The 19,788-nt window shown below is 38.7% G+C and overlaps 1 protein-coding gene across 2 annotated transcripts in view; it reads left to right on the forward strand.

Annotated features, from left to right (window-relative positions):
• MTDH (metadherin) overlaps positions 1-8,847 on the forward strand; it is a 33,189-nt gene extending 24,342 nt beyond the window's left edge. Inside the window, exons 11-13 of one of the 2 annotated variants that reach the window (XM_033070159.1) lie at positions 367-486; positions 4,261-4,417; positions 6,003-8,847. In XM_033070159.1, the coding sequence (XP_032926050.1) occupies positions 367-486; positions 4,261-4,417; positions 6,003-6,073 (348 nt within the window). In that variant the 3' untranslated portion in view covers positions 6,074-8,847. The remainder of the gene's footprint in view (positions 1-366; positions 487-4,260; positions 4,418-6,002) is intronic. The other variant, XM_033070167.1, reaches the window with a different exon arrangement.
• Positions 8,848-19,788: the final 10,941 nt, after the last annotated feature.

A 19,788-nucleotide genomic window follows, 5' to 3' on the forward strand; every position in this document is an offset into this window, starting at 1 on the left:
GTCAAGTGTTATCGTGATACTTTTGCAAAGGGTTTAAATTCATTTTAATTTCACATTCCTATAATTTAACAGGAGTGTGAAGTGCAGTTCATTCTGAGATGGGCATTTTTGTTAGTAAATTGCATGAAGCATCCTGCTTTCTGGGCTTTATTGGATTCTCTTCAGGGTTTTTTTTATACTGTTCTATGCGTTTTGAGTGTTAGCATAGGCTAGTATGAGCCCACTACTTCAATTATTCTTTTTGATAGATTTTCTGTGTTGTAGAAGCTGATTATGGCAACAAAACTCATTCACAGGGGAGAAGAGTCAGAACTTGACTGCAAACACAGGCTCTTCTTTTTTCCCCTCCCATTCCCCTTTTTGTAGGATGCTGAAGAACTGGATAGAGAAGCTGGAGAGCAATTTCAGGCGGATACCTCAAAAGTTCAAGCACAGCAGGAAAGAGCTTTTTCTTTGAAGACCATAAGTACTAGTGAACCAGCTAAGGTAGGGATGCAAAATTTGATTTATCTTACAATTTGATTTGGAAGTGCTCAAGTCATTTGACACATTAATTTGTGTAGACAAGGTTACAGTGAGAATACTGTTTCAGGCTGTATGTTTATGAATATAAAGGTAACTGAACACAGTTGGATTTTAGGTAGAGGCAGTTAGGAGTTTTAAAAAGTATGTCTGCTCTGCAAAGCAGTATCTTCCAAATCAATAGTAACTTTCTTTACTGGCAAGTTACTTTCTTGTTTTGAATATTCAAGCAATGGTTTAAAACTTGGAAATGTAGAAAACTAAGAAATAAAAGGTCTGAGCATGAGATTAGTGGCGTATTCTACTGTTATATATTGCAACAGAATTAAATGTTACAAACTTAATATATTCAGACTTAAGTGCAGTCTAAAATTGATTTTTGATAGCTGTACTGAGCTTAATGACTGAATAAGAAAAGGTTTTATTTGAGCCAATTCACAAACTGTGAGCTTCAGCTCACAGTTGAAACTTATTCTAGAGAATACAAATTCTCTTTCAGTCTTTCTCCAAATAGCAGCTTAGATACCACTACCCTAAAAAACATCACATTCTAGGGAGGTGTAAAATATTTAATATTTCTACTGGCTTTGACTTTTTTATTTCCATAAAGAGAGAACAACACAGAGTGACACAGAGTGACACAGAGAGTATATGTCAGAATACTGAGTTTTAATTTTTAATTGCTAAGCATTAAATAAAAATACTGAGGTTATAAAAGTCAAATGAAAACGTTAGAATGAAATCTTTTATAAGAGGCTGCAAGTCACCAAATAAAAAGCACAGAAGTCCTTTTTTGGTTGAAAATGTCTTGAAAAGCACATTCAGACGTACTTAAGACTTTCTCTAAATACCCTACATCTAAGTAGAGCTTTACTACAGTTATTTACTACAACTGGTTAGTTTAGGTCAGTTCAACCTTAAATCAAAGTTGGCAACAGGTGCCTATTCTATCTGACTAGTGTATTGTTGGGTTTTGTGGTGGTTTTTTTGAAGCTATATTTGGAAAGACGTCTGCCTGTGTGTGCAAGTGGCTTTATTTGTGGAAGTGGGAGGTTTTATTTTATTTTAGAAATTCTAGTTCAAAATGTGTAGACAGAAAACTTAGATTGTGATGGCAAGGTGACAGGTTTTTGACTTCTAGAAAAAGGCATAATAGTGAAAGACTGTAGCTTCTGCTGTTCAGAAGTTTAAATTGATTTGAAAAGTATCTGCAGTTAATTTTTTTTTTCTCAGACTTTTTGGCACTGCCAAAGTGTGTACAAGCCCAGTTCTGGTAGACTTTGCTCAGTGCTTTACTGTTTATAATCTCAACTTCCTAGGTAGTTTGATGGCATCAGTATCTCATGTTGATCAAACTGTGCTGTTTTTGAGGAGCTTGAGGGCTTTGTTACTCTTGAATCTTAGACTCAGTCTTTTCATATATATGTCCATGTACAGCTGTGTAAGTGGTAACTGTGAAACAAGGTATGTTCTGTATTAAACTTGGTGTGGGGGCAAAGGACAAACATTCTCTGGAGCTGAAGCTGATAAGGACAGCTTGTGAATTGCTGTATCTGACTGCACATGGTCTGTCAGTCTTTGACATCAGACTTTGCTTCATTTTAATTTCACACATGCAAAGATGCCTTCTGATTTTGCTTGACTTGGCTGTTGTAAAAAGTTTTTGACACAGTCTGTGACTGATGTGTGAAATGGATTACTTGAGTTTCCAAGGTAGATAGTTTAATCTAAAGTAAATGTTCCAAAACATGAGAATGAGATGTAGGGGAAAATAAACTGAGTACAAGCAAGTTACTATTCAGTATTTCCTCATAAATATCAACAACAGCTGAATGTTGAGCCTTGTGCTTCACATCACAGTACCTGGTGTTGGTATTCCCCCATGCTGTATATTGGGTTGCATTGAAACCTTTTACATTTTATCTGCAGGCACAGGTTTTAAATGAAGAGAGATACTTGGAAAAAGAAGTAGCAGTTTGACAAGTCACTACTTCAATATTGAAGTTATATGCATAGAATTATGCATATAACCCTTTATATTATCAAATAGGCTTTATTTGTTGTTTTAAACCTCCTTTCTGAATTAGCAGAGAATATCCTATCCAACACTAGTACCCATTTTATAAAGTTTTCATCACTACCCACTTTCCTGTATCAAAAATTCAGACAGAAGAATTTGGAAAAATGTGCAGATAGGGCTGTATATATTTGTATCATTACAGTTGCAGTAACACTGCACAGTGTAACACTCAAGCTGCAACATGTTGCTTAGTCAACCTGAGACAGTGGAGCTATTAAAATCATAATTGAGTTGCTTTACCTGCTGGTCAAGTGTGACTGTCCTAACAAAACTATGATACTAATAGTTACCTGAATTGATTACCTCACACTAGAAGCTTTATGTCCTCGTTTTATTTTGGAAATCACAGTTTGTTGATTTATTTATGTAGCTGATGATTGCTAACTATTAGACATTAGAATTGGCTAAGCTTGGAATTCCTGTAGGATGGGAATTCATTTCATCAGCATGGTTGATGTATAAAAAATATTTGTGATGACTAACTTTTCAATGGCTGGAGAGAAATACTCCAGTAATGGACATTAAAAAAATCTTGTTTCAGTTCATGTGTAAGAGCACAGCAAACTATTCGTGAAAAGTTAGAGAGCTGCATCCTTTAATTTCGTGTGTTTGGTTTTTCAGTTAAAGCTGTTTAATTTCTTGCTTGGTGTGATACTATTAAACAAGAAATTTGTATCATTTTGTTCTCTTGAATGTTCTGACTGAATTTTTGAGATGCTTAAATTATAGCGACAGAAGCAGACCGGTCACTATGATGTAGGATCTGTACATCTGCATCCAGGGGTGTAGACTTCCCATTTGGTTTTCATAGTTACAGGTCTTGGTTGTTGTGGCACAACCACAACTATGATTTCTTAATAGCATCTTAAAGTTTGGGGTTTATTGCTTGGCTGAGACACTGTGTTCCAATACATTCTTCTTTGAAGCCTTTTGGTGACTTGCTGCGGGGTCTTCTGGTTTTATATTCTGGCTTTCCTATTGGAATGTCAAAGTGTTTTTTTCCTATTTTACTGTCATTTTAATTACAATAAGGGTTACACTAGAATACAGTTTTATTTTGTCTCTTTAGTGGGAACCTTCAAAACAACTAGGTAATTGGAAAAATACTACGACTACCTTTTACTTGGCAGTTGTTTTTGCAGTGAGTTCCACTGAAATACTCGCTGACTGCACTCGCCAATATTTGTTATTCTGTAAAGTATACAGAGTGTTTTGAGCAAATTATATGAGTGACTGGAAATGTTTTTTGTCTGATTTGTTTGGAGTTTGAGTTATCTATTTGGTCCTGTTTAACTTGTCTTCTTGCCTTGCAACTGCTTGCATATGTGTCACTGTTTTACGTCTCTGTTGAATATTCTAGAATCTTTTTAGGGTCTTGGTGACTTATAGATTGGTCTAATTCTTAAAATACAGCATATGCCAAGAAAGAATGTTGTTTATCTTTGCTTATCTGCAGTTAAAAATTCTGGCACTAGATGGCAGTCATAGTATTACAGTCTCAATTTTAAATTTTTAAGGATTTTAATATTGGCTTAGTTTTTCAATGTCATCTTCTCAGCAGCTGCTAAGTATGCTGCTGAAATAACACCATATAAGAGTTTTTACTTTTGTATTGCTTAAAAAACTTTTGGAAACTCTTATTTTTGTTTCTCAAACAGTCTGAGGAGGCTCCTTCGCTTGCTGTTTCTACTGAGCCATCTGTAATTGTATCAGAGAGTAATTCTGACAAGATTGCTTCCCAAGTGCCACAGATGCTGCAAGAGACAGATGTTTCTAGTCCCAATATTAAGCAAAACAGTGTGCCTCCTCCACAGAGTAAGTATGTCTCAGGGCAGTTTGTCCGAAGTTAGGATGTACTTTTTCCCTGTAGTGTAGTCAGAATGCTTTGCTGTGGGGTTTGAGTTTAAAGTGCCATATCAGAGCATTGTGTGTCTTATTTATACATGGTGCCATATTTTTTAACTTCCTTAAAGTTAAAAGCACCTTAATGTATTTATTTTCATTGTGAGGAAAAATTGGCTTCATATGCTTGGATGACTGAAAATGTCTATTGAGCTTGCCCAGTCCTTAACAGACATTTGGATGCACTCATCACCATTGGGACTGGAGCTCTGTGCTGTGACTAAGGACTTCTGTCAGCTCTGTTTCAAAGGGCTGTCTGCAGGTCTTCAGTGGAGAACAGATGGTTACTGACATTGCAGTTGACAGAATATTTAGCTACCAGAAATTTTGGGAAAAATACAAATAATTCAATTTTCAGCCTGCTGAGGTCTTTCAGTTTCTCAGTTTAGCTCATTAGCATCATTTTCCATATGCTTCCATGTAATCATAGAGAGAAACAGTTGCTTATTTGGGAGTAGAAAGGCATTGGGTGAGGGTTTTTTTGTAGTCTAACAGCACATAGATCAGGCTTAATTACTGCAAGTATATTGTTTTGTGAAAATATGCAGTGCCCAGGAATGTCAAATGAACCCTCTGTAGTACGTGACAAAAGTGTTTGTATTCACAAGTATTGCAGTACTTGAGAAAGGTACTCACGCAGTAAAACAGGAAATTTGGAAGGGAAGTGAGGATGTGAAAGGTATTGCCTGAAAAAAAGTTGTTTTGATTCAGATTCTTTAATAAAATTAATAAATACTGGCAATCCATAAGAAGTTGCTGGCTAAGTGTTGAAGTACTGAATGATTTTTTAATGATTGCAGAAGAAACATGATAACTTAATAATTACAAAATCTTATTCAGCTGCATTAATTGGCTTCTTGGTTTTAAATGCATGAAACAATGGAATATTTCAAGTCAATGTATCAACTTAAAACTTTTTGTTCTGGTTCTAAAATATTAAATCTTTAGTCATTGATTCATGCCTCAGCAATTGAAAGAGCATCTCTCAGGTTCAGTATGTACAATATTTAACTTTTTTTTTACCACTTTTGGCAGCCAGCACGTTTTAAGGCAGTCTGTTTTATTAAGAACATAGTGCTTCTGTATTGGATTATGGATGCCATGTAACCACATCTTTACATAGTTCAATGCTTTAAAAATTATTCTTCTGACATGTCACATATTTAGAGGTTAAGAGCAGTGTAATCTGGTAAAAGTGAACATTTAATGTCAATTGTGTACAAGTACGTTATTTCTAGTAGACCAGAAAATAACAATGACTACTGTAAATAATACATTTTCAAAATGAATTACCTTTGATGTGTACCACTCTTAAGTATTTGTGGGGTAAAAAAGTAGGATGAAATTGGCAGGCATTGTTTTAGATGCATTTCAAATGAAATGATTTTCATTTGAAGCAGAGGAATAAAACTTCTAGTTGATTGATTATGTGATTTTAAAAGCTAGTTCTGTGTAAATGTTCTCAGTCCTAACACTATAATTATGTTATGTTTTTTAGCAAAGTCTGAAGAAAGCTGGGAATCTCCCAAACAAGTTAAAAAGAAGAAAAAAGCAAGAAGGGAAACGTGAACTTCCTGAGATGGACATGTGTTGCTGAATATTGTCATGAAGATTATGCTGTTTATGCAATAATTTGTGAACATGTACAGAATTTTATATAAATTTCAAACAATTTTTAAAAACAGAACTGCTGTGAACACAAACATCTTTAAAAAGGAATCAAATGAAAGTAACTTTATGATATAGCAAACAGAACATGCTACATTTGAAAGACATTCTGAAGAGTCTGTTTTTCCAACTTTTGGAGAGAGATCTTAAGTTAAAAAAACTGGTTTTACAACACAGTGCCCTGTTTACAACAGATTATACTCTCATCTACAGCTGCGGATAAAAGATTAATTTCAAGGAAGGGTTTTCTGTAAAAATAATCGTCTGTACAATAGTGGGTGTTTCTTGCCTCTCTTACGAGTGATGCATTAGAAGCACAGAATGTCAGCCATTTGAATTTGTTTCATGCCTAAATCAAAGTGCTTTGATTAAATACGTAATCTGCCATATCTTTACAGTAAGTTGGTTAGCAAATCTGCTAGCTATTGCAGGAATCACAAGTGCAAATCATTAACCATTTGTACAGTCAGACCTTCATGGTTTATTATATGAAGTTAACACAATAAAACTGCTTTGGGTTAAAAGTTTGAGAATGTGATTTGAAACTTGAGTATGGTTCATGAAGTTATTTTTTATAATGTCTATTACCTTACTTGAATTATTGAAGATAACAGTATATTTTTAAGAATGCAGTAATGTGCATAAAATTGGTTATCTTTTTCATTCCCTACAATTCTTGGTTGATTCAGAATCCCACCTAAATAATGTATTCTTTCAACTTCTAAACTCATGAAATTAACTGAAATCAAACTTTTCCTTCTCCTAACACTTGTTGACTTGCCATACCCAATTCTGTCGTCTGTATTACTAAAACTCTGAACAAAGCAAAGTGAGTTTTTCACTGACAAATTATTTGGATTTCAAAGATCTGTTGGAGAACTGGAGTAGCTTCAGACAGCTTTAATTGACATTGTCAAAAACAGTTATCAGGAACACATTTTTTTACTGCCTTAACCTGTAGTATGTAGAATGTGTCTAGACTTCTGGACAGGAGTTAGTGTTTTTATATTAAAAAAAAAAAAAATTATGCAAGTAAAGCAGTTGTAAAATAAAGACCATTTCCCGCTTGAAACTGTTAATTAAAATGGCATTGAAGATGTGTTGTCATTTTCAGGCACTGTAATGATGTGGTATGGAGATGTGTTTGTGTCTGTAAGGTACATGCTCAGCCATGTACACTGTAAATAGCCTTTACAAAAATTGGTTTTCTAAGGATGGTATTTAACATCACCTGGTAAGTTCAGTTAAAGAGTAAGGATTCTTTTCAAATTATTGACTTCTGGTTTTGTGGCACAAACAGAATTGTTAACAGCTGTAACACATGGTACTGATCAACAATCTTGTGTTCTTACTGTACTTGACTGCAGTTTGACAGTATTGCAAGGCAAGAGCAGAGAATGCAGCAAGCTGGGTTTAATTGTACTGAGAATGCACCTGCTAAATGGAGAGCTTTCCTAATAAATGGATACTAACTTGCACAGGTATTAACTCCTGTATATCAGGAACATGACACTCTAAATTGATCTGTTAAAATAAATTGAGCATATTGATGGTATTGATTTAATTACTGGGAGAGAGTAATGTTTGAGTAATACTTGTCATGATTCATGTAAAATAAGTTTAGAACTGAAGTACAGCTTTTCAAGGAATGTCTTAAGGTAAACATGAAAAATAGGATATTACAAAATCATGCAGAGTCCTTTGCACGTAAATAATATTATCATTTTACTTGTCTTCATAGTAAAGATTAAAAAATGCCCTTTGAAATCAGGTTTTTTAATGTATGTCTGAAATCTGTTTCCAATCTGTGTGTTATGCTACAAGCCTCTTTCATGGAAAATACAAAGAGTTTATGTAATGAAAGAGACTACCCACAAAGACTTTCACTGCATAAATTCCTTTTTTTTTTTTCTTCTTGAAAAGAAAATTGGTGATATTTCTGGGTTAGTCAGCTTGTCATTCTGGAAAAAGTAACAAACTAGCTGAAACATAGGAACCCTGCTAACTAACAGCTACTGCTAAGCAGGGTCGTATAAATACCTAGCCTTCCTTTCAAAATGTTATCTATTTAGCAGCACCTCTTACTGTTTTCTTAATGTGCAGTCTCGATGTCTTAGAAAGCAAGACTTGCTTTATTTGACATTCATTGAAGAGGTAGGAACTATATCATATTGTCTATAAATAGAAACTTGGTTATCTATGTACTGTCATGTTTCTATGATTCAAGCAGTGGTTAGTCTTAATGATACACTGAATCCAGACCTCGGTACTTGGATAGAGCAAAAAACACCATTTTAAAGAAACTTAATAATTTTTTTCTTTTTTCTTTGGGTGGCTTTTTTTTCTGTTGCTGAATGCATGGAATGGTTTCATAAATCCAATATGTTGTTTTTTCTAAATACTTTGGAATTATTTGTATGTGTAATTTAAACTTGTGATGATGTGTAATTGGATAGTCATGGCATATTTTTATTTCTTTTGTGGGGAGGGAAAGGTGTACAGAATTTGGTATGTGCTTGTTACAAAGGTAACTGTGCATTGGTTTGGAGGGGGGTGAAAACTGTGTTTCTGATGCCCTTTTAGAAGTCTAAAGAAAAAGTGCAAATGAAGAGCACTACTTTAATATTTACTAAGAAAGAATGTACATATTAAAAGCATTTCAAAATTTATAGAAATATTGCTAGTACTGTTGTGTTGTAACTGAATTGTATCTCATTTGAAACCACCCTATCAATAGTTCCTAGCCATGGGATTTTCCTGTCAATGAGGCTTTTGAAAAGTGTAGGCATCAGAGCGCATGGTTTAAGCAGACTTTCATATATTAGTTGTTGTGCCTTTAACTCAGCTAGGTTGCCAGTCAGGATTTCAGCCTGCAGGTCAAATTGCAGGTCTCTCACTTGTACCTGTGAGTCTCCTTGTGAGACTGAGTAAAAATGAGCGGTTCTGATTTTTCAGGCCAGTACTAAAAGATTTCTTCATTTTTCTGCTGTAACTGGAAAGGGAAAAAAAACGCTGAAAATTTTGCTTCTTTAAAAATATTTTGATGTTAAAATTCAGAGTGGATTACTTCATTTAAGAACAAAGAGCATCAGCTGAATGAATTTAGGGGGGAAGGAGCAGGAAGGGCTGTGTGACTGATAGTTCTTAACTTGAAACTGAAGTGGCAGCACAATAGGTTTTGCTCACTGCAAGACTAACAGACCTGCTGTTAGTTTGGGTGGATGTTGGGAGCAAGATGGAATGATTTCTGTCTCTTCATGGGTGGGGGGTGGGAATTATTGTTGCCTGTGTTCTGTATCCTGTAATCTCTTGTTAATGATTCATGGGTTGTTCTGTTGAAACTTGGTTGTATTGCTAAAATTGTCGGTTTTCCGTAGTAGGTCCCTTCAGTTGAGGAAACTATTGAACTTCTGCTTTTTGAATTTCTGGCTATCTGTACCAACCTGAAGGTTTCTGGTTCACTGAATATTGTTTTTTTAACTGAAACTGTGATATCTTGGTGTATTTTGAAAAGTGTGCTTAAAACTCTTGACATGAACTCATGTTAAATACTCTTTAAAAAAACATGCTTAGGAATATCTGCTGCTATAAACAAACATATTTTCTGTCTTATTTGTAGCATTAAGTGCTGTAGTGGGTCTAGTGCTAACCAAATGCCAGTGCACCCACTGGATCCATTTACTCATTTTCTGCTGCAAGATAAGGATTAGGAAGAGAGCAAAGCAGGCTCAAACTTTAAAGGGTATAAAGAAAACTTTATTACAAGAAAAATAGTAAGAAAATCAGAATGAACCATCAGAATACTTCTCCTTCCCCCCCCCACCCTCTTTTCTTTCCCACTAACAATGTAAAGAGGCAAAACCTGGGGCTTTCAGTCAGTTTACCACTTCTAGAATAGTCTTTCTTTAGTTCTCTTATGGAGAGGAGTCTCTTGCCATGCCATGGAGACTTCTCAAGGAACAATTCTCTCGTGACTTTGATCTCAGTGAATCAGCAACCACCTGGAAGTCTGCAATCATGAAGTCCTTCCTACATTTTGGTACGTTTTTCTCATAACTACCGCCATGGGTCATTTCACTTTGTTAGGGTACAATTTTAAGAAACAAAAGTTCTCTTCTTTTATTGCTGGGAGCAGAGGTTTTAGTCTTCCATCCCTGGGGCATGGTTTCTCATCTCTGTTCAAGCTTCTCATTGGATCTCAGCTACTGCAGCATCTACTTCTTTCAGCACTGGTGCCTCTGCTCACTGGTGCATTCTATGAGTTACAGGGGAAAAGAAAAAAAGTCTGATATATCAATTATATCTTCACCATAGCCTCACAAAAGAATTTCAGCCCTAGACTAAGGCTCTCAACTAGAATTTGACTCCTTCACTGACCTTGCTGTCTCCATGTTGCTTTCTCTACGTGTCTCCACCCTTTCCTTTTTCCTGATGTTCATAGGTTCATTTGTTCTCAAGCTTTTATCAACTGAAACTTTCTGTAGAGTTCTGCGGGCTGGAAAGTTGATTTCATCCAGGTTCTGCATCAGGGAAATGGCTCGCCATGTCTCTGTCGGTCACCTGGTCCCCGCCAAAACGTGCAAGTCCTGCTGGCTGCCGGTGCCACCCCGCGCCTTCCTTTCATGGGGGGTGCCAAAAACAAGAGAAGCTGCTGCCGCTGCTTTTGTCCTTCTGGCCGCAGCATGGCTGGCTGAAAATGGCTAAGCAAAGTTCACTGCAAGCCGTGCTGAGAGAGCCGCAGCCACGCAGCGCTGCCCTTGCTGGGGGGCACACCCAGCCCTGGTCCTGGCCGCATGGTTGTTCCTGGAGTTGGGATGGCTCCCAGTGGCACCACCATAAAAACAAGCAGCAGCGAGCTCCCCAAGAAGGGACCAGCACCCTGTTCAAAGGTAGGATGCAAGAGAGCTTTTCCCAGGCTTTGTTCATTTTTAAATGTGATTTCAGAGGCATATTCAGCTCTTTTAAGTACAGTAATTTCACCATTATAAGCCGCACCATTTTGACTAAAATTTTGCTCCCAAACCGGAAATGCGGCTTACATTCAGGAGCGGCCAATATATGAACAAATTTTGGAAATTTCCCAACCTGGAAATCCAAGCCAGCAGCAGCCCCGAGCTGAGCCAGAGCCCGCCTGGCCCCGGGCGGCGGAGCAGTGGCGGCGCAGCGGCAGCGCTGCCTGGCCCCGGGGGGCGTGGCAGCAGCCGGACACGCTGCTCCCTGCTTCCTGGTGGCAGCGGCAAGTGGGGCCGGGGCCCCTCCCTGGCGGCCACCCTGAGCAGGGCCAAGCCAGTAAACCCCGCGATCCTGCAATTCTGTTACTAATTGGCAACTTTGTGAAAGTTGCACATGGATCCTCGCTGCGAATGAAAGTGCAGCTAATAGTCCAGTGCAGCTTATATATGGACAAAGAACTAAACATTGCTGACACCCGGACCTGTGGCTTATAATCAGGTGCGGCTTGTAATTGGGAAATTACTGTAGTTTAACCAGGTCAATCTTCACAACTAGCCAGCTGATTGGTTCTGCCAGGTCCCCACTGGGAACCCCACCCTCAGCCCATTGACTCCCTCCCCAAATAAAAACTAAACAATCTGTTAAACCATGACAAGTGCTCCCTCAATGTGGCTCAGTATTTTTAGATCACTCAGAACCAGATTGCCACAATGAACTCAGTGGTTCCCTGTTTCCTCGCACATACCCAAGTCCTGTGCTAACAGCATTTCCTCTTAGCTGTTCGATAGACTCTGACTTTAAGTGGTTCCTTAGTTCAAATACTTCACCAAGTGAAGTATAAACCAAATATGTTGTTACTGAGATGGGTTTTTTCAGAGGCTGCTCTTACAAAGGCTGCCACAGTTTGTTTTTCACGACTGCTATTTCCTTGGCCAACCTTACCTATGTAGCTAACAAAGTCATGCCTTGAGCTATGTCTGCAAACAAAGCTCTGGATGGGAGAGAAATCCTCACTGATGTGAGTCCGTAACTTGGACTTGCTCTCAGACAGCCAGGCTTTAATGTATCTTTAGAAGAGGTGTGGGACCCAGGAGACCAGTGTCTTTCTGGGCTATAGCCAGTTAGCCAGAAGAGTGGGAACAGTATCAATTGCTTTCTTTCTGCTGCTGAGGGGCTGGGTGGCTGGGCATATAGCTACTTACAAGTGCAAGCTTTGCTTCTGCTTTTAGAAGTCTTCCAAGTCTGTGAAAGATCGGTAACACCACATTTTCACCTGTACACAGAGGCAGCTAGAAAATGTGGAAAACACCTGTAGCCATGTCTGAAATCACTGCAGTGTTAATTTTTTTCAAAAAGAGATTCCAGGAAAAGCTTCCTGGAGGATAAAGAAGCTAATGAGTGCTGGTACTTTTTCAAGAATGCTCTTCTGCAAGCACAAAAACAGTTAATTCCCTTTAAAGATAAGGGATGTAGGAGGAGCAAGAGCCCCCTTGGCTTAACGGCGAGGTTCTGAGTCTACTCAAAAGCAAAGCATACCAGAGATGGAAATATGGATAAATACCCACTCTGAAAACATGTGGGCAGTGCCAGGGTCTGCAAAGATGCAGTTAGAAAAGAAAAAGCTCAAATCCAATTGAATTTGGCCAAGATGTCAAAAAATACAAGAAAATGTTCTTTCTGTATAGAAACAACAAGCAGAAATAGAAGGCAAATACTGCCCCATTGAAAAACAGGACAGGAGAATTAGTCACTGGTAACACTGAAAAGATAGAGGCTCTCACCAGTTCCTTCACCTCTGTCTACACCCCTGCTGCTGGGGCCCTGGCCTTGGGACCAAAAATCCAGGCTGCTGCAAACACAGATCCAGCAGTTTTCAAGGAAGGAAGAGCGGGGTGGTGAGCTATTGCAGGAGCTGACATTACAAGGCTGCTCTCCATAGTCTTTAGAGGAAGTTGTGTACTTCAGGGAACGAGCTGTGTTCTGGATGAGTGCTCCTTGTGGTGGTGGTGGGAACTGGCTGAGAGGCAGCACTCAGAGGGTGCTGGTAAATGTCTCCTTTTCAAGTGGGTGGTGTGGCACAAGTGGGGTCCCCCAGGGATTGATGTTTGGCCCAGTGCTGTTTAATATCCTCATAAAGTGATCAGGAAGACAGAATCAAGTGCACCACGAAGTGCTTTCCCAGTGATACCAAACTGAGTGGGAAAGTGAACACTTTGGAGGAGAGGACAACCCTGCAGGAAGGGTTGGCTGGAGAGTGGCTAACAAGAATCTGATGAAGTCCAGCAAGGGCAACCGTAAGGTCTTGCACCTGGGAAAACATAACACAGGTGTGCAGCACGGGCTGGGATCTACCCAGCTGGGGAGCACCTCTGTGGAAAGGGATCTGGGAATCAGGTGGGCAATCAGATCAGTGTGAGCAAACAATGCTGTGCTGGCTAAGAAAGCCAGCAGGATGCTGGGCTGCATCCACAAGGGCATCACCAGAGATCCAGAAATCACTATCCCACTCTGCTCAGTGCTCATCAGGCCACACTGGAGCACTGTGCTCAGCTTGGTCCCTGCTGTGCAGAGAAGATGTGGACAGGCTGGAGAAGGTCCAGAGAAGAGCTACAGACTGGGAAGCCTGTGACACAGAAAAAGGCTGAGAGAACTGGATTTGTTCAGCCTTGGGAAAAAAAGGCTTAGGGGGGACCTTATCAACATGTTCCACTATTTAAAGAGAAGATGAAGACTCCCTTTTTACAAGAAGTATGTGAAAAAGAAGAGAAATAATGGGTACAAGTTATTCTTGAGGAGGTTCCAACTGGACACATGGGGCAATTTTTTTCACAAAAAGAACAGTCAGCCACTGGAATGATCTCCCTAGGGAAGTTGTCAATTTTCCCAGCACTGGAAACTTTTGAGATCCAGCTGAATAGACTGCTGGGCCATCTTGTCTCAACTGCTTTTGCCAAGAAAGGTTGGATCAGATGATCCTTATACAGTACTTTGGAAAAAAAAACAACGGCACTACCAAATGCCATAAAGCTGGCCAGGTACATTATTGTTTGAGTGCAGTAAAATTATTAACAGAAAACACACCACAATAAAATTCTACATGATTGCTTGCTACCATAAGAGATTTCCATAAGGGATTTGGGTTTTTTCCTCTGGTATACATAAGATGCATCTCAAAAACTGTATTTCTATCAATCACATTTTGCAGTTATCAATGTGATTTTTCTCCAGAAGTTTGAGACTTTGACAGGTCCATGTGTTCTTCAAAGACTCTACTGCTTTAGTTTACTGCAGTGTTAAACAGTGTCCTTTTCATAACCACCATCATGTGGTTTCTGAATTATCGAAGAATGTAATCCAGCAGTGATAGTGGGAGGGGCAATAAAACCTATAAATTCAATGATAAAAAACGCTGTAGTCTTGGCCCAGCTGAGTTTTGTTAGGAGTGGTTTAGGACAGGGCAGCCGTCTCAGGTGCTGTTCCAAGTCATCTGTTACAAGTAACCCTGCTGTGCCAGCGTCATCTTTCATTTGACTTTTGAAGTATGTTGTTCCATGTTTGTGCCTTAGTTACACCACCGTTTAGCTTGGCTACAAAGCTAGTCTTTCAATTGCTTTGAAACCTTTTCAGGTTAAACTCCTCCTCCATGAACTGCATGGTCTGAGTAGCCATTTCACGAAAAACCAGATCTGAGACTGCATGGTGACCCTTGCAGAGCAGTGGCCAACGCCCCGCAGCAGCCACGCCAGCTCACCCTAATCCCTGCCTGCCCTGCCCCTCTGCCTCACCTCCAGCAGGGGCAAAGGAAGCTGTCAAATCAGCTCTGGCGATGCTTGAGAGTTATTCTTACCTCAACTGGCTCTCTGGTTTTCCTGCTGGAAGTCAAGTCTGTGTAGAGTAGGGTTAATATTGGTGTTGCATAAAGTATGAGACTCGCACAATTGAGGGTCCACCTTCATAGATACTGTCTGTCACCATCATGCCTGGCTGCTTATTTTTAAAATATTTTAAAATCTTAATCAGTGGGTATTTTCAATATTTTCTCCATTTTTGTTGGAATTCTTTTCTGCATTTTCTAAGGATGGAGGTTCAAACAGCAGTCTGCTCTGAACAAATGTACTTATTTAAATAATTAAAAAAAAAAAAAAAAGAGGAAAACCTGTCTTTTTAATAAACAAAAATAATGAATAATGCTACTTGGACTTGACCTGCATATTGAACACTTTTGAACAGTAGTATTAGTAGTAAAAAGTATTTAAGTGCTTTTCTGGAGTGGGCTCAGCACTTGATAGAATTGAGCTGGCAAATCAATACTGTGCTGTTTTATATTCATATACTACAGACATGCAGCTCAAAGTCATCCAACTCATGCAGCCTGCTATTAACTGTGGAATTTCTTTATGATGTTTTAGGAGCATGTCTTTTTCTTTGAGCCCTTAGCAGGAATGCAGAACAGAAAAATTAGTGACTTTTTGTAATGATTAAAAAACTAACTTGTACTGCCTTGAATATAAAAAATATTTTATAGAGATGCATAATTGAAGGGTTCCAAAGCCTGAGAGAGGTGACTGAGGCAGGTTTTTACATACTCAAAGATTGCCATGTGTTTTGGATTTCTGCAATCACATCAGAATGCTAGGCTATGATTAAACTTACTCAGAAATTGTATGTGTCACATTAGAAAATAACTTTTTGTCTGCTCACTTTGAGGCAGAACATCAGTTGTGCAGCACAAGATCATTATGCGAAAGCAGGATTGCAAGTACTTCACTTTACATTAAGAATTCCATCTCTTAAAATCTTGAATTTCCACTAGTATGCCGCTGGAATTAGTGCTGCCAGACAGTAATGTGCTGGAATACATTTTCTTATGTGAACATAGTGTAATGTTAACATCTCTTGAGAGCATCACAAGTTATCTTTCATACAGTGTTTCACTTCTGCTTTGTGTTGCTGCTGTATGGAGGACATACCGACATACCTCCATACAGCTTGTTTGAGGCTTTAAACTCTTTAGATTTAATAATTCCAAATATTTCTTGAGCAGTCCACCTCAAAGAAGGTATTTTTAATGAAGTTTAACTGAAGAAAGAATTCCTAATTGCGATTTTTTTCTTTTTTTTTCTTCTAGCAAATCAGCAGCTGAGCCCTGCTCCAAATGAAGTAAGCTATCAGCGGGGTGTTCTGTCAGGGCTTTAAGGATGTCTCCATCAGCATCAGCCTGGTAAAACTCACAGTGAGGAGTGCTGTCTTACAAATACTGTCCTATGTGGCAATTAAGTGGTTTAAAGGCTTATGTACATTAAACGTCAAAAGGGAAGGGGGGAATGTGCAGATTTTCAAACTGTGTTTGGTTTTGAGAATGTCATGTTGGTGATCAGTGATTTTTACATTAAAAATGAAAAGAAAGTTCTCTCCAAAGTGGCAGATGTGTGTCGTTCTGGTCTGCAGAGATGGGGGTTCTGAATGCTAAGACTAAATCTCTGGTATTCCAAAGTTTGTGCATAGATGTTTGACACTAAATGAGTTGCAGTGGAGATAGTGAGTTACAATTGTGTCTTACTGCAATTACACTTTGTCTGTGCCTTTACTAGTCCATTACTGAATACCAGTTGGGACAGCTCTGCAATGTTGGCTCAGTCAGGATTTCCCAAAGTTGCCTAAGGCTATAATCAAACATGCTCAGATGTGCATGCCTATAAAATGCTTTACAGTCACAGTATAGGAATATACATTGATAACCTATATTGGGATACAGCAAAAAGCTGTGTGATTTTGAGACATGTTTTTTAAACAATGTTTGGAGGTCAGCAGGCAAGTAATGCTATTTCAGTAGAATTATATCAGCATTTATTATTTGATTTGCTATATAAAAGATGAAAAAAATAGAGATATGATTTAAACTATTACTGTTACTTCTGGCATTAGGTGGTTTTGGAGACTGTGATGAAAAGAAGCCAAGAGTATCTTTGGTTTTTATTATTAGGAGAATTATAGCAGCCTTGATATTATTCTTCTTTAGAAGGAACAATGTAAAATATACAGTATTAACTTCAGTCTCATCACACACACACATACACATGGTGCTGGTGGCTCTATCTTATGTAGCTTCAAATCCAGATTTCCTAGCTGCATTTCCTAATACACATAGAAGATTTATAAATTGGAACAAACTTAATCCAATTAAACTTTTTGCACCATCAGCACTGTACAGAAGTGTTTTCTTTGCTCTTGAAGTAGTAATATCATCAGTGCTGTATCTCTGTACTTCATGAAGGACATACCATGGGTCTGTAATTACCTATAGTGTGTATAAAAGGTTACATTGCATGTACAGCATTTGCAGTTTGGCTCTGCAGAAAAAGACACATATTGGCTAACTGGGTTTGAATTGCTGTTGTGTGCTCAGCAAATCAATCATCAAGGGGATTCAGGACAGACAGCTGAAGGGGACAGACCCAGATAATATTTTCACAGGATAAAACCACCAGCTCCTATGGCATGCTCTGCAGGCTTGGCTGGACAGCAATTGATCTTCATTGGTGACTCCCTAACAAGCACTGGATGGGTAAACAAGCAGAGGATGTGGCTGTGAGAAAGTTAAGCAGGTTTTTTAGCATAGAAAACAATACATGTGAGACTGGAATGTTTGTGACAAACCTCTGCCTGCAGTGAACACTGCTGAGAAGAGCAGGATGGCATTCCCTGGAGTTTGCTCTAGAGTCCAGCAGACTTGGAAAGAATAACTTCATAGATATTCAAAGTAATGATGTTGATGCTTTTCAGTTGCTTTAAAGTTGGTGGTAGCTCAAAGCTCCAGGGTTTGGCATCTTTAGCTTAATATGCTAAGGAATAAAGTGCACCTGGGAGAAAGTCTAAGCAGGTCCCCAGGTAAAGTGGTGAGTTACTGCTTGAAACCTGACTGGCATCTAAAGATCCGAAACTGGGAAGTGTTTCCTGTGTCAGTTACAGGCAATAATAAATTACAGTTATGGAAGATGTTTTAATTCTTCTTGATTGTACTTAAAATCAGTGTTGGTTCTCAACACAATGGAAGGACATGATTTATCACTAGACTGAGATTGTTGAGAGAAGACAAAATGATCATGAGTTCTACTAGATGTAACCAAAATAAAATCCAAATAGGTATGAAAACAAAATACGTTTGATGATCAAATTGGGGAGGGGGGGTGGTGGAAAATATCTACACTTCTATATTAAAAGAAAAAAAAGTGGAGTTTTAAAAGGAGGGGGAAACCCATAATCGCATAATGAAGAAGGGAATTAAATCTGGCAACATTCCCAGTGTTGAGCCATACTCAAATGAACCTATAAATTAAACATTTACTAATCTAACTAATGGAACTAAAAGGAAGCAAATGCTATTTTATGGATATTAGCTTTTCTTAGAAGGTTTGCCTCTCCTATCAATCAAAGACCAGTGACCTCTCTGACTGCAAACTTAACACAGTATCAAAAACTGTCACTGAGATTTCCTCTGCTCAAGCAATCTGGCAAGTAGTGAGACTGCTGGCAACACAACAACCAATTTATCCAACAGCCCTGTCTCAGCCTTGTATGCTGTACTTTATGTTCTATAATTGGCTACAGATTATGGATAAAATGTCCCAGTCAGTTTAATACTGTGTCCAGCATAAGCATTCAGGCCAAAAGACCAAAAACCTTCAAGCATGACCTTCCACTGGGTCGCTGTAGTAAAAGGTCAAGGGGATGTTTTAATATGAGTAGTGAAAAGGAAAGGGGGTACAATCCCAATACTGTGTCCACTGATTAAATGAATACTCTTGTGTCTGATGCCTGCAGTTTTAGAAGCTTGTACAAAGCTGTTTAGATCCCCACACTAATGAGGGAAGCAATAAACATACTCAAAGGACTGAAAGCAGTGTCTGATGAGCAGAAAGTTAATTCATAAAAAGAACTTGGAGAAGAATTTGTGTAGAGTAGAATTTGTGTGTGAGGTGGTAAAGGACTTTTTACACTGGTGGAGGAAGAGGTGATGAGTTTTATCTGGATACAGGACACCTGCACCTACCAATTTTGTTGATAACAGTTGCAATTAGTGGTGATGTCTCCACTTCTCAGTATCTTCAGGAATGCTGAGCCAGCAGGGGCAAAGCCAGGAGAAGGAAAGCTGTTACAGAAATGTACAGACTTCCCAAGGCAAAAGGAGAGAGATCTTTATTGTTAGGATGCTGGCAGAGCCAGGTTATAATTCCAGTGTAAACATCTTCTGCAAGGTAAAACGTGAGCCTCTGGCAGCCCTGTGCAAAAGCGATTAAGAAAGAACAGCATGGGCAAGGGAGAGAACAGGAAAGGGCACAAAAGAACCACATACTTTCGCAGTCAGGCACTCCATGTGGAGCAGATCTCCTCTGAGGAGACTGCAGCCCGTGGAAAGCAAACTGTATCTGAGGAAAAGCTTCAAGAACGTGTTGCCAAATTGCAAACCTGATGCCAAGCAAATAATTAGATAATTGCCTGGCTTATTTTTGAGGTTTCTTGCAAATGTGGCACAGATTATTTTATCTCACCCAAAATGTTAAAATTAATCTGTGAGGCTCGCATGAATGAGAAGGCCAGAAGAAAAAATAGCTGAATCTCAGGGTACTCTAGAACTCACTGGCCTTCTTGTGAGTCCTATATCT

This window comes from Catharus ustulatus, chromosome 1 (genome assembly GCF_009819885.2).
Source record: "Catharus ustulatus isolate bCatUst1 chromosome 1, bCatUst1.pri.v2, whole genome shotgun sequence".
NCBI classification, from domain to species: Eukaryota; Metazoa; Chordata; class Aves; order Passeriformes; family Turdidae; genus Catharus; species Catharus ustulatus.